The sequence below is a fragment of the Pleuronectes platessa genome, chromosome 19 (assembly GCF_947347685.1).
Source record: "Pleuronectes platessa chromosome 19, fPlePla1.1, whole genome shotgun sequence".
Classification (NCBI taxonomy): domain Eukaryota; kingdom Metazoa; phylum Chordata; class Actinopteri; order Pleuronectiformes; family Pleuronectidae; genus Pleuronectes; species Pleuronectes platessa.
The window spans coordinates 7,700,672-7,715,453 of NC_070644.1; the positions used below are offsets into that span (position 1 = coordinate 7,700,672).

Sequence of the window (14,782 nt, forward strand, 5' to 3'; positions counted from 1 at the left end):
CATCAGTTCTGGTCTCCTCTGTGTTTCCTGAATAGTGTAAGGTGTTTGCCCAGTGCTGTTGGAGTCCTTTATATTGATCGAAGGTTGAAGCAGACTCCACGCCGCTCCACTCTTCTCTCATGTTAACGACCGTATGGTTGCAAGGTTGTATTCAGATCTTCCAAGCTCCCCTCTGTGGTTTCTGGAAAAGGGATCCAGTAACAGGTTTTCAGTTGTCCCTGCCATGGCAAATTATTAATGAATATATTGATCCATTTTATGTGAGATGGATTCTGAAGTTTTAAAGTTGTCTTCATTGCCATCTTTTCCCCTTTGACCCCTTTCCATTCTCTTTTCTCTCTTATTATTTCTTCGTGCACTATTCATCGGCTGTCCCCTTCAGGCTCAGTGAGTCTGCAGTGTGATGTGGAAGGAAGGTGTGCGTGTCGAGTCGGCGTGACAGGGGAGAAGTGTGACACGTGTCGGGCCGGCTTTCACTCGCTCGGCCCCGGTGGCTGCAGGTGAGCAACAAACACGGTCCTAAACACAGACGCACGCACATATTGACACACGTGACGCTTTTAAAAAAAGGCAAACGCAATGAGAGGGAACTGAAGATGTGGCAAAGAACTAAGCTTTCAAAAGGAAGACGGGGTTAACACAAACACAAAGAAAAAAGGATCTGAGGAAAGAGCAGACGGACTTCAATAAATCTCCCCTGATTTAAACAGCTGTAAACAGGAGGACTCTCATTTCTCTAAGTGACACCAGTGTGAATTAGCGACTCTCTTATCATTGTGTACCAGGATGTGCAGAATACTGTATCAGACTATTCCCACTGCCCAGACTGGTCTATTTTTCCACACGCCAACATGAACTAAGAGGGAAGTAAAATTTTCAATTTAAAGATTTAAGCTAACATTTAAATCTAACTCAGAACACATTTTATTCATTCAGTCATTTTATCTGTAAAATTCTGATATATAATTGCACTCTGCCTTTTTCTGGTCTCCGTGCAAATATTCGCTGAGTTCTTGAATCAATATCAACTCCTCACTACCGTAATGCTGCTTACAGACACGCACTGAGCTTGAGAATAAATACATATCTCTTGAGGGGCTGTATATGAAAAGGCCAACGTTCGAGTCAGTTGCTGTGGACATTCTGGAGTTTTTTCTGCCTGCCCCCTGGTAACAAACTCTGGATAGTGTCCCTATGATTCCATATGAGAAAACAGCAGGAGATTATTAGGAAGCTTCACCGTGAGCGAGTGGGCGTGTTGATGACTTTTCCAACAAGCAACAGACTCCAAAATAAAATCGACAAAAGTAATATACAAGAATTAAAGGATGAAAAAGTGGTATGATGCACGGAGAAGACACTGTAGAAGCGGTCAACTTGGAAAGACAATTAGATCCCATCGCTTTCAGTGATACGAGCTGATGCTGTTGATGTGCTGTAAACAAAAACACGTGATCCCCTCCGCAGGACAAACACGGTATGTCCTGCCTCTGGGCTGCATTGTTCTATTTATTTTTCTTTCATCCAGTTGTATGATAAGACAGATCCTCACAGCTCCACATTGTTTCATATATACCTTTGTCTGAATTTCATGAGAAAAACGTGATATATGGGATTATTTCTCTGATTTCATTAGCTATCTGCAAATAAACGATCATGTTCATTCTAAAAATATTATTGAGTATAAAGCTAAATGTATGAATTTCCCACCATGGATCAATGTCTATGTGTAATATGGGAGGTTTTGGTTTGTAGTGTTAAACCCACAGAGATTTAACATCTGACTCTGCAGTCCCCCTTCAAACAGCCTGAGCTTTTCACTGTCTTTCATCTGATTGTGTTGTCTTTATGGCCCCGCAGCTTTATTGTGTTGGTTCGCTCTCCCTGCTCCCATTACACCCTACAGGTAAGAGGCAGGTCGATGAAAGTCAGCTGCTAGCTGGCAAACGTTGTGGAGCCCTTAGCGCGTAAGGAGCTAGATACTTGCCTCAGGAGCTGGTTGAAAACAAAACAGAGCTACAAGGAGGACGGATTTTGTCGGCAAAACTTTAGTTTCGTAATTTCTTTATATATATATATACTTACAACAAAATTATATCGCGATTACGGAACCAAAAACTGGTTATTTTTTATTTTTGAGCTTTAAGAAATAATACCTAAATATCTTATCCAATGTCCAAAACAAATCAATTTATACATCAAACCAATGTTCTCTATATGCATGTGTTTTGCATTGTTGAGATTTAGTAAAGCAGCCCCCCCCTCCCCCTCTTTATGACTTTAAGACAAAGACCGGCCTGCTGCTGTCTGATTACTAATACACCACAACCCCAACTTTTGCTGTGAATTCTCCTCTGCTGCACACGGTCAGTGTTTTGGTTGGTCACTCGGCCATCTGGACCAACAGGAGAGGAAGATCTGGCGTTTGAAGATCCCTTAGAACCAATCCAGAGACCGATGCGGTTTATTCCATCTGTTGTCATGGTGACTGGATCCCGCCTGGGCGACTTCAGAAACTTAACGGAACAGCTTTAAAGGGATAGTTCACTGAAAAATAAAAAATTCCCTCATTATCCACTCACCCCTATGCCGACGGATTACATCTGAAGAAGCGGTCGCGATTGTCTTCAATTGTATTAGATGCGACCTCGACGCTGTTTTCCCCCCCGAGTCTCCGGTGTTTTGTGGACTCCAACACTTCACCCACCCCTCCATCGGCATTGTGGTGAGTGGATAATGAGAGAATTTTCATTTCGTGGTTACAGCAGGCAATCAAATATATCACGGAGTATGCATGTGAGGTGAGGTGGTCAGAATAAATCAAAGGTAAAAGCCAGTGACAACAAATGGTAATCACAGAGGCATGAAACACTCGAGCGGGGCCTTAGACGAGAGACAAGGGTAAGTGACAGCAGAATAAAACAGGAAATATCACACAAATGGAAAACAGGACATGACAGTGCGTTGTCAATAAATGCAAATTATTCATGGGAAGTAGTTTTTTTTTCCTTCGCAGTGACAAACTAATCACTAACATCAAGTGGCCAGATTGATGGCTGATTGTAAATGTTCTCCATTAGGCGAGCTGGCACCCTGGATAAGGACAAAACAGTGCATCGTTTGGAATGCACTGTTTTTTCTGTATTTGTGCTTCTCTCTGATTTTAATCGTGTCATTACGCTAAGCTCAGGCGGTTCAATTCCTTGTAAGATAAGCAGAGTCGCTTTCATTCCTAAGATATGAGAGTGTTTTACACACAAACACTCAGTCTGGGTGTTATTCTACGTCCATTGATGCAGTTTGCATATGCAGTGACCTGCCGCATCCATTTTGAGGATGAAAAGCACATTCTAACTTTCTGACCTGAGAGCTCTTTCGCTAAGTATGTGCACATACGAGTCTGCAGTAATATGCCCATTATAGTGCATATATGTGTGTCTGAGTGTGCGTGTGAGAAGTATGATGCAGTATTTGTATTCATATACCATCCCAGCTCTCCCTGACCCCCTGCACCCACTGAGGGAATACTAAGTTGTGATGGTGTTGAATCGCATATCAATGACTGTTTGGTGATAATATTATTTCTACCACCTCCTAACTGTGGACACGGTGACTAGAGGCAGTGGGACTGACAGACAAACAGACATTTAGCTTTCGCTCTGAAAAACAGTGATAAACGGTCTTGATATTTATTCTCGTGACTTTAAACCCACTGTAATAAATATTTATACATGAATCTAATCACGACGTGCAACGTGAAAGGGGTCGCTCACCGTGATGAACCGCAGATGATTACCAGTATGTCGCTTCCCTCAGCTCATCTGGGCTTTTAAGAATTTCTCTAATTGTTCAGATTTTACAGCTCCTGAGGTTAACCCTCACGGCTGTCGTCGATGTTGTTCCGGGCTGCAACAGGGTCCCTCTTTAAGCTCAAAATCACTTGTACAGTGCCTTGCATAAGTATTCACCCCCTTTGGACTTTTCTACATTTTGTCATGGTATAACCACAGATTAAAATTTATTTCATCGTGAGTTTATGTAATGGACTAACACAAAATAGTGCATCATTTGGAAGTGGGGGGAAATATTACATGGATTTCACAATTATTTACAAATAAAAATCTGAAAAGTGTTGAGTGCATATGTATTCACCCCCTTTACTGTGAAACACCTAACAAAGATCTGGTGCGACCAATTGCATTCACAAGTCACATTTGCAAGTCACATAATTAGTAAATAGGGTCCACCTGTCTGCAATTTAATCTCAGTATAAATACACCTGTTCGGTGACGGACTCAGAGTTTGTTGGAGATCATTACTGAACAAACAGCATCATGAAGACCAAGGAGCTCACCAAACAGGTCAGGGATAAAGTTGTGGAGAAATATGAAGCAGGGTTAGGTTATAAAAAAATATCCAGAGCTTTGAACATCTCTCTGAGCACCATAAAATCCATCATAAGAAAATGGAAAGAATATGGCACAACCGCAAACCTACCAAGAGGAGGCCGTCCACCCAAACTGAAGAGTCGGACAAGGAGAAAATTAATCAGAGAAGCAACCAGGAGGCCCATGGTTACTCTGGAGGAGTTGCAGAGATCCACAGCTGAGGTGGGAGAATCTGTCCACAGGACAACTATTAGTCGTCTACTCCACAAATCTGGCCTTTAGGAAGAGTGGCAAGAAGAAAGCCATTGTTGAAAGGGATCCATAAAAAATCCCGTTTCGAGTTTGCCAGAAGCCATGTGGGAGACACAGCAAACATGTGGAAGAAGGTGCTCTGGTCAGATGAGACCAAAATTGAACTTTTTGGCCTCAATGCAAAACGCTATGTGTGGTGAAAACCCAACACTGCCCATCACCTTGAGCACACCATCCCAACAGTGAAACATGGTGGTGGTAGCATCATGCTGTGGGGATGCTTCTCTTCAGCAGGTACAGGGAAACTGGTCAGAATAGAGGGAAAGATGGATGGAGCCAAATACAGGGAAATCCTTGAAGAAAATCTGATGCAGTCTGCAAAAGACTTGAGAGTGGGGCGGAGGTTCATCTTCCAGCAGGACAATGACCCTAAACATACAGCCAGAGCTACAAAGGAATGGTTTGGATTAAAGAATGTTAATGTCTTAAAATGGCCCAGTCAAAGCCCAGACCTCAATCCAATAGAGAATCTATGGCAAGACTTGAAGATTGCGGTTCACAGACGGTCTCCATCCAATCTGACTGAGCTTCATCTTTTTTGCCAAGAAGAATGGACAAACCTTTCCATCTCTAGATGTGCAAAGCTGGTAGAGACATACCCCAAAAGACTTGCAGCTGTAATTGCAGCGAAAGGGGGTTCTACCAAGTATTGACACAGGGGGGTGAATACTTATGCACCCAACAGATGTCAACTTTTTTGTTCTCATTATTGTTTGTGTCACAATAAAATTTATTTTGCACCTCCAAAGTACTATGCATGTTTTGTTGATCAAACGGGAAAAAGTTTATTTAAGTCTATTTGAATTCCAGTTAGTAACAGTACATAATGGGAAAAAGTCCAAGGGGGGTGAATACTTATGCAAGGCACTGTACACTTCCTATCCAGCCCCAACAAACTGATAACGTGAGTGACCCTGCTTGTCAACACAGTGGAGCATTAAGATAAAGAGCTAGATACGTTTCTAATGAGCTGGTGGAGACCAAATCGGATCTAAAATGAGAGGAAACATTTGACTTGAATTTGCAGAGTGGCCAGATGCTCGGCGAAGCTGCTCTACATCTGATGGATGTGTGAGGAAACGTTAGCTAACATGTCGGCATAGGAGGTGAGAATATGTCGGTGTTTTGTTTACACTTCATTTCCGCTCTTCACACATGGCCACAAACATCAATAATGCAATCCTCAGTGAGGCTCAAGAAAAAGGCAGCTTTATTGAAAATCTTTACGGAATAACATCCTACTTTTGGCCCTTTTTTAGATATCACAAGCTTGGCAATAACACGATTATTAATACAAACTTAATTTTAGATTTGAGCCTTTGCATTTACTAATAATTATTCTTGCAATACACACATATATGTATGCACACATGCAACACACATGCACACACCTTTCTTTCATTCATGCAGCAACATCAGGCTGTTGAGTTGTGAATTACTCAGACCAGTGGAGCAGAAACAAGCAGAAACAAGCAGAGACAGCTTGCCCTGGGATAATTGAATTATTTGTAATAGCGCCTCATTAAAAATAGATCCTGTGTTACATTTACAAACAAAAGTAATCAATCAATGAAGGTGATCAAACCCAGTTTGACACAGGATCCAAGACACAGCGGACCCGTACACCTACTCACTTGCTTTTATCAAGGTTGTTGGCACAGCCTTTAAATTTGGCATGATGGATTGTGTGCTACCAAGCATTTCAGCGTTGATGATTTGTTGCACGAACACTTGTTGTGCTTTATGAACGAGCGCAGCCATGGCAAAACGCATGTCTGCAGGGTCGGCTAGTCACCGGGGTCGTTCCGGGTTTGAGCCTCAGGGCAAGTATCCTCGTTGTTGAAGGGTTCTTGAGCAAGGCACCCTACTGTTCGCAGAGAAATGTTTTGTGGTGAGCAAATTGAGAATATACTTATGGAAATCGGTGAAGTCAACACATCAAAATGTACTTGTCTGCCATATTCACATCACCTTTTGTCTGCAGGCCTTGTGAGTGTAACCCCAGTGGGACTGTGGACGTCTGCTCTCCTCTGGACGGACGTTGTCACTGCAGGTCCAACGTGGAGGGGACGAGCTGTGACAGGTGTGTTATCAGCTTTCTGCTTGCATGACGCATGACGTGTGGTTACCTAGGCAACTGTTGAATTCCTGCAGCACAGGAGAATGTTAGTCATTCACCGGTTTATGAACGTAATATAGAGATGTTAATATTAATTGCTGTTCAAAATATTGATTTAATAAATATAACATTTACATTACATCATTAATAATAGTTAGGTAATTATATAAATAAACTAAATTACAGCACATCGGATCTGCAGGAGAATACTTTACAAAAAAGCTTCGGTAAGAATGTGGTTTCGGGGCTATCTGTCATTTTGACTTCTTGAATAAGACAGTTACAATATGTCAGCAGCCGGGTCTCTGCTTCTCGCTGTGTGTTTCTATCTCGCTCCTCTGGGATACAAGATAAACTCACTGGGACATTAGTAATGCACACAGCCCCAGGTCTCCAACTATTGAATAATTCTGTGCTCCCTGTTTGTTGACTTTTTTTCCTGATTTCATGGCTCGTTGGTCAGGCCCCTCTCCTGTGAAACGTGACTTGTGTATATCCTGATTTTTAGCAGTGTTCCTCTCCCACCCATGTACCAGTTAGCGACTGTGGGTCAGAGGTCAGGGTCTGTGCAGCAGAGCTCTATTTGGCTCTGCTGCAAATATTTTTTCCTTATTACTGCTCTTGGGACCAGTCTCGACTGCTGCTGCAGTGAGAACAACTTAAAGAGATTAGTAAGAATAACATTACACCGAGGGTGTGGTTTGTAGCTGCACCGAGGAGAGTGTGCAGCATTAGCGTGTTAATAACATTTGATGCATTAGGTGTTTATATATGTGTGTGTGTGTGTGTGTGTGTGTTTCCACAGATGCAAGCCGGGCTTTTTCAACCTCCAACAAGAAGACCCAGCTGGCTGCCAGCCTTGTTTCTGCTTTGGCCACTCGCTGGCCTGCACGTCGTCCAGTCACTTTGCTGCTGTCAACATCACTTCTGACTTTATGGAAGGTATTCTCTCAAGCTGCAGCCATTAATAAGCTTCTCTAATTAACAAGATTATCCTTGGAAGTCAATCAGACCAGTAAAAGTATCTCTGAATCCTCATCCTCTTTATTTTCCTTAACTTAAATGTATTTTGCTTGGAGAGCATATACCTTAGTTTACGGTAATTCCCTATCTCGCCCAAAAAAAAATTGGTCTAGACTGTGTAACCCACAATTGTTTTTATCTGCCGTGCCACAGTTTCGTAATGAACCAAACAAAAATAATGTTTTAACACAAGAGAACTCTAACTTGGTGGTTTGCTCCAATTGCCGAATTGAATAGCTGTTTGCAATGCTATTACCCAGAAGTTGTTACCATCCATGAAGACAGTCAGACAGCATAGTTTCAGCTGCAGTTGTGGCATGCAATACAGCTCTCTCAATTTGTCTTTCACCCTTTAGTCTGTTTATCTCCCATCTGGAATCGTTTCACATGAAAGGGACGTCAATGTGCTTGCTTCCCCTCTGTCGCCCCTGGTTGAATGAATACTGTGGGAAACGCTGCAGAGAAATTGAGACTAAACTCTTGGATCTGCCTATGTATTCAGATCCACTTCAAAATGTAATGGGTTCTTTCCTGATTTATACTGCGTCCTTCCACAAAGTTCATTGCTAATCCATCCAATAGTTATTCCTATTAACTAGCGAAAGGAACAAAACTAACAAAAAAAAAGAACATAATTCTTGCAAGAGCAAACTTGCCGCATTGTATAGCTGTTGTTTAAACAAAACTAACAAAAAAAAAAGAACATAATTCTTACAAGAGCAAACTTGCTTATATATAAGATCAGGATGTATACAGATCAGTACTGTATACATCCTGATCTTCTCTGAGGCAGAGGAGGGTAGCATGTTCATGATTTGAAATGTCTACTATGACTCTCCAGATCAAGATGGCTGGTTGGGAGAGTTCTCTCTGGGACAAGAGTACCCCCTGCTGTGGAAGGAGGGAGAAGTCTACCTGCTGCCTCTTAGCGAGGAAGACATCGGTTTCTACAAAGCTCCTGGTGAGTCACAACGGAGAATACAAGACATTTAAATTCATTCACGAGGACAGATCGTTACCTCAGGATGGGTCAACTGAGGTGAGGGTGTGTGAGTGAGTGTGTGTTTTCCAGGGTTGGTTAATAATAAATCTTTCTGTTGTTGCAACCGTAGCAAATGTGGGAATTATATTAGCGTTAGAGGAGCATCTGTAATACCCATAGCTTGTTCCTGTTGTTCCTTAGTGAGATTAATCAGGTTCTTTGGCAGTGGGTCATACGGCGGTTATTCTGACACCATTCGTTCCAAGCCCTTATCAGAGCCATTAGAAGATAAGGGAATATGTTGGCCCAGCTACAGGACTTAGGGCTCATTTCTATCAGCTGCCCCAGCAGCTAAGGCCTGATGGAATTGGATGTCTCGGCCATGCTGGAGAGGCAACAAAGGGAAAATTGGCTTGGTCTCCTCTTGTCTCTGCTAAGTCGGTTCTAGACATCAACTCACAGCCCCTCCAGGCCCAGAGTTGTCCATAGCCCGAAGCGAAAGAGGAGCAATCCCATTAACTGCACATCTTGGAGGTTTAATGCCCAAAACGCACAATCAAAGGAGAACGACTCAATTTGGAGACATCTTCTTTTTACTGTCTTTTTTTTTAGAACGATGAAATGCTCCGAGCTGAAAGATGTGACAAACCCTGGTGGTCCGGCATAAATTATAAAAACATCTTTCTAAATGCATCCGCTGTGAATGTGCAAGTGTGACTGTTTTATTTTTGTGCGGTGTTTGTATACACAAGGCACAAGTCAGTCCGTAATGAGTACTTGCATCTTCCCCCATATATATGTGTAATTAGAAATGCACATAGCTAATAGTGTTTTTTAAAGTCGCTTTCTTCTTCACTCAGTCCTCAGTGGCGTCTCTGTAGGCCACACAGATTAGTGGCCCAACTGGCCAAGAACAGCTTTGTGGCAGCCTGCTTATCTACTTCACCCAGTGCTTGTTTATGTTGTTTTCTCCACGTAATAAAAGCACAAATCTATTGCCTTGCCATCCCTATTAATGATCTCCTTTTCTCTTGCCTTTTTTTTCCTCTCCGTAGCGGTGCATGTGTATAGTTACTTTAAAGATTAGACCAGAGCGGCACAGGCTTTGGAAGTAGCTCTGGAATTCTCTCTCTCACTCAGCCGCTGCCTCTGCTCTTTTCTCACTTTTGATTTGCGCTGAAATCCCTTCACTGTGTGTCTTCAACAAAGTGAGCGATAATTCTGAGTGACAACTCAATGTCAAACATCATACAAACTGCAATTTCTGTGATTCCTGTGAACGGACAGTATTTGTCACCATAGATTTTCTTGGGCTTAAGCTGCCACTTGGGAGACAGGATTCAATCTGGATGACTTTTTTTCTTTTTATTATTGAACAGATGAGGCATTAGAGAGAAGTGTTTGGGATGTGAGTGGCTCACCTGGCTTCAGAGATATTAGTTGTTCCTTGGAAAAGGACAAGAAATCACAGATTCTCAACTGTGTTTGACAAGGAGTTGATGGACCAGTCAGAGAGAGGGACAGACAGCATGGAGAAAAAGAGAAGGACAAAGAATTCAACTAAAGAACACCGAGTATTTGTGCCAGGACATCCGATTGGGCCCTCTTTTTCGTTACATGAAGTCATTCAATCTATCTACTAATTCCAAAAATCCCACCAGATAATGGATCATTTATTATTTTATTTCATTAGATCTGACTGACACAGACATTCACAGATGTCGCGGGTGTGGATCTCAATCATTGAAACCACATTCATGGAATCCCTTCCTATCCAGCAATTATTATACAAAATAAAAGCACATTTGAAGCTGCAAAGCTTTAAATCAAGTGGAATTATTGAGCTCTTATTTTAGAGAGTTACGCAGATTATTTCAGTTGCCTAACACAATTTTTAATTAGCCGACAAGCAATGTATGAAAGAACAACACCAGTTAGGTAAATAATCTAAACTTTAATGTAAACCACATATGCAAACAGTAATAAAGAAAATTTAGTTTCATATTATGACAAACATTGACTTTAAAGCCTGTGCCAAAAACACAATCTGATTGATCATAGGTCACTTTAACAATTTCAGAGAGAACAACAACTGCAACTGCAGCTAGCATCACCACAGGCCAGGCAGGTTGAGAACAGGCTCTGCACAAGGTACTTTTCATTTTTAGTACTCCCTCCCTCTATTTTCCCTACAACACTACTGATAGTTCATATCTGGTGGTAGCTGTGACGCTTGAGTCACATTTAACTCCATGTTGACCCATGAGTTGGACTGGGTTAACTTCATAAGTGACTTATAATGAGCCTGTCTTGTCCTGGCTCATAAGTTACTCTATCATCAATTAGCTGTTGTGGTCCGATGTAGATTATCCAATAGATGTTTGGTGTTGTGTCACTTGATTGCATTTAGCTGCCGTGGTCACATAATTCAAGGTCATGTAACTTAAAATGGCCCCTGCTTGCAGGCCTGTGTATTGTGAGGACAATTACTTTAATGGACAGGCATACAAATATAACAGGGAGAGAGAGGGAAGACGGAAACTAAAATTGGATAAAACATAATTGTAGAATTAGAAATGTCATAATTATGGTCAAAGCGTCTTGCAGCGGGGGTGTAGTCTTTTGGGTTGAGGTTGTAGATTAAGGCAAATTTATGCAGGTCAGGTGGTGTGGGCTGGCTCTCATAATGGATGAGGTGGTTGGGGGTCATAAAAAACATTGAGCTTCTTATCGCTAGTACATAGTTCTGTGTGTGTGTGTGTGTGTTTGTGTGTGTGTGTGTGTGTGTGTGTGTGTGTGTGTGTGTGTGTGTGTGTGTGTGTGTGTGTGTGTGTGTGTGTGTGTGTGTGTGTGTGTGTGTGCGCACTTAGGAGCACTCTTCCTCTGAAACATGTGCATCACCACTTGTCTCCTTCCTGATCCTGGACATCTGCTTGATAGTTGACACTGGCTGAGTTCAAGCCCCCTCCAGTGCCTCAACAGGCTGAACACTTGAGCGCAGCTGCCAGGAACTATCATAGGCAAACATGAAGTACCTCCCTAAACAGTTGCTTTGACCTGCCTCCAGCAACTGTGGTCACCCCTTGAATCTGCTGGACGGTAACCGGGGCTCTCTTGGCCGAGCAGTGCTTCATGCTGAAGGGGACATCATCTAACATAAGTCCTTGCAGCCATCTGTTGAGAAGCTTGCAGCATTGATCCTTTTTCATATCTGCAGCACAGGCCAACCTGCCTTGCCCGGAGCAGCAGGGAGGCTGAATTATAAAAAAAAAGAAAAAGAGGTTAGAAGAGAAAAGGAGAGAAAGATAGACAGAATTTTAATGAGATCTGTCTCTAGTAGAAGGCAAGAGAGCAGCATATGGCTGCTCTTGTGTTCAGTTCAGGAGTGGAAGGGAGAAAGAAGAGCAAAGATCCATGAGAGCAGCTCCAGGCGACCTGTCACTCTGATTCAAGCGGCAATTGTAGCTTCACACAACCTGAACGCTACCTGCACCCGGGTCTGCGTGTAATCCAGTCTGGAGGCCTTGTCGTCTGGAAGAATAAGCATAACAGAAAGGCGCTGCGGCAAAGCGAAATCAAAGAACTGAGCCGAGACATAGAAAGAGCGAGGTAGGGAAGAGAAAAAAATTGGAAATGTGGAATACAAAGCGTCGCCTGACTTGGAAAATTACTTATTAATATTATTAATTGGTCCCATTACACCCACTGCTTTGATATTATTGTCATTATAAGAACGAATCCGACGGTCATATAATGCTACGTACAACTCCACACTGCTTCTCCCCTTTCTCAACTATTTATTGTCCTTTTAACCCAACGGGTAAAAGCAGATAATCTTGAGTATCGGTCTGTCGGAGGTTGGAGGTTGGAGGGAGTTTTCTTTTCTCTCCTCTGTCCCTGATGGGTTTCCCTCTATCATACTCTAAGGTTCCCAACCTGCTCTGGAAACTACCTTGAGATAATATGTGATTTAACTTTGTACAAATGGAACTGAATTGGGTTGCAAATGAAGATTGATTTGAATCGAGTGCTTGAGTGCCGCTCGTGCGGAAGAGAAAGGAGTTCGGTGTGAGTGGGGCGACGTGTCATCCCACCACATTTAAATAAAAAATGTTGCTACCCATTCCGAATGGCCGCACTCACCGGTGAACAGCATGTGACACTACCTCCCCAACGTATCTCCAAGATCTTTCTGTCTTCTACGTTTTTTTTGGGCTGACCGTATCCAATAAATAATTTGGGCAAAGTCCTACTGCAATCCTCATTCAACGTGCTGTAATCGAATTCCAACTGTAGCTTCACCTTCACACATTCGACCAATCGCTGCGTTGATCTGGTGGTTAGATTGTCTGTTTTAGAAAGTCAACAAAACATATTGGACACTGTCAGAAAAGTGTTAGGTGTCGTTGGACAATCTGACAAGCAATTTCATTACAGGTACGACATAGCTGATCTGACCATTGGTGAGGATACTTTCCATTTTAACCAGCGCTATCTTGTTTTTTTAGAAACCAGAAATTTAAGACCACAGGATTAACACTTTGTTTTCTAATTAGGGTTGCAAAATTCCGGGAATATTCAAAGCTGGAAACTTGCCATGGGAATTAACGGGAATATACGGGAATATACAGGAATTAACGGGAATAAACTGGAAATTGTGAGGGTAATTTATACTAACTGTATTTACCTTGTCATATACAGACATAAATATAAACATTTGTTTTGTCATAGGCGGATTTGAGCCCTGAGGAAACTTTGGGCACTTGACTATATGCTTCTGCATCTTTGTGTCATTCTTAACATAGGTCTTTGCATCGTATTTGCAAATGTACACAGCCTTTCCTTCTACATTGGCTGGGGTGAAATGTCTCCACACATGAGATAGTGCACTTGACAATGTTCTGTAGAATAAGATGAGAAAAAAGCTTGTAAAAAAACACTAAAGCAATGCCAGAGATATAAATAGTTGGCCAATTGGAATCGTCTTTAAAAATATTTTACAATTGCTGGATAAATGAATAGAAATAGGCTAGATGAACAGATGAACAATCCTCAATCAGCATGCTAATATATTTTCCCTGGTAATATCATCGAAACTTACCTGACTAGTCCTCCACACTACAGTAGGCCTCAATAGCCCTGCTGTAGTGTGCAGGATGCTTGCAATTATCTGTGCATGTGATGGAGAAATGCACAGTGCAGGGTTGAAATTCAACGTGTAGCATGTGTTGCATTCCATATATCTTTAAAATAGAGTTTTGAATGATGTTTTTAGTGCTCAGCGTTTATTTGTGTAATTTTTTTCCCTCAAAATTCCCAAAATTCCCTAGCTGAATATTCCCATGGAAAGTTTCCGGAAAGTTTCCGGAAATTTACCGATAATTTTTCGCCCCTTTACAACCCTAATTGTAATGCAGTTCTATTTTCGATCTGAACACTTAAATGAAAATATCACTAAGACTACTTAATTTGCATATGTGCTGAACCTCTTTCGTGCTTGTTGGATAAGAACACTCAGAGCCCAGACGAGTCTGCTGTGTCGTTCTCTGCTTCCACTCGACCCCGGGTTCACACTCTTCTCCGCACTCCAATTTGTTCCCTGTTACTTCAACTAAAGAACGGAAATATGTAATCGCCAGTTTCACAGCCATATTGAATGTGCATGTGTGTCAGCCTGCAATAGCAGCTCCCATGAATATAAAAAAAAAAAAAGATCTTCCTTTAATGTATCATGTTTTGGGTCATCCATAATGCGACTGCAGGCGGTGTAGTTTAGCCTTGGACTCTGTGTCCTGACAGTACCCACCCTGTTTTAAAGTTAAAGGTTTGTCCGTCCAGCCTTTGCCTCCAGATTGTCTGCATGGTGGTCGATGTTAGAGCCTCAGTGGGACTCAGTGTTTGTGCAAGGCGGCAGTGATTTAATTGAAACGGAGTTGATTTAATTTGTTTGGAGGAAAG

The 14,782-nt window shown here is 42.1% G+C and overlaps 1 protein-coding gene across 1 annotated transcript in view; it reads left to right on the forward strand.

Moving 5' to 3' along the window:
* The window catches only part of lamc3 (laminin, gamma 3), a 103,991-nt gene that overhangs the window by 38,575 nt on the left and 50,634 nt on the right, over window positions 1-14,782 (forward strand). Inside the window, exons 6-9 of the mRNA XM_053411638.1 lie at window positions 383-500; window positions 6,685-6,783; window positions 7,625-7,761; window positions 8,684-8,803. Coding sequence (XP_053267613.1) covers window positions 383-500; window positions 6,685-6,783; window positions 7,625-7,761; window positions 8,684-8,803 — 474 coding nt within the window. The remainder of the gene's footprint in view (window positions 1-382; window positions 501-6,684; window positions 6,784-7,624; window positions 7,762-8,683; window positions 8,804-14,782) is intronic.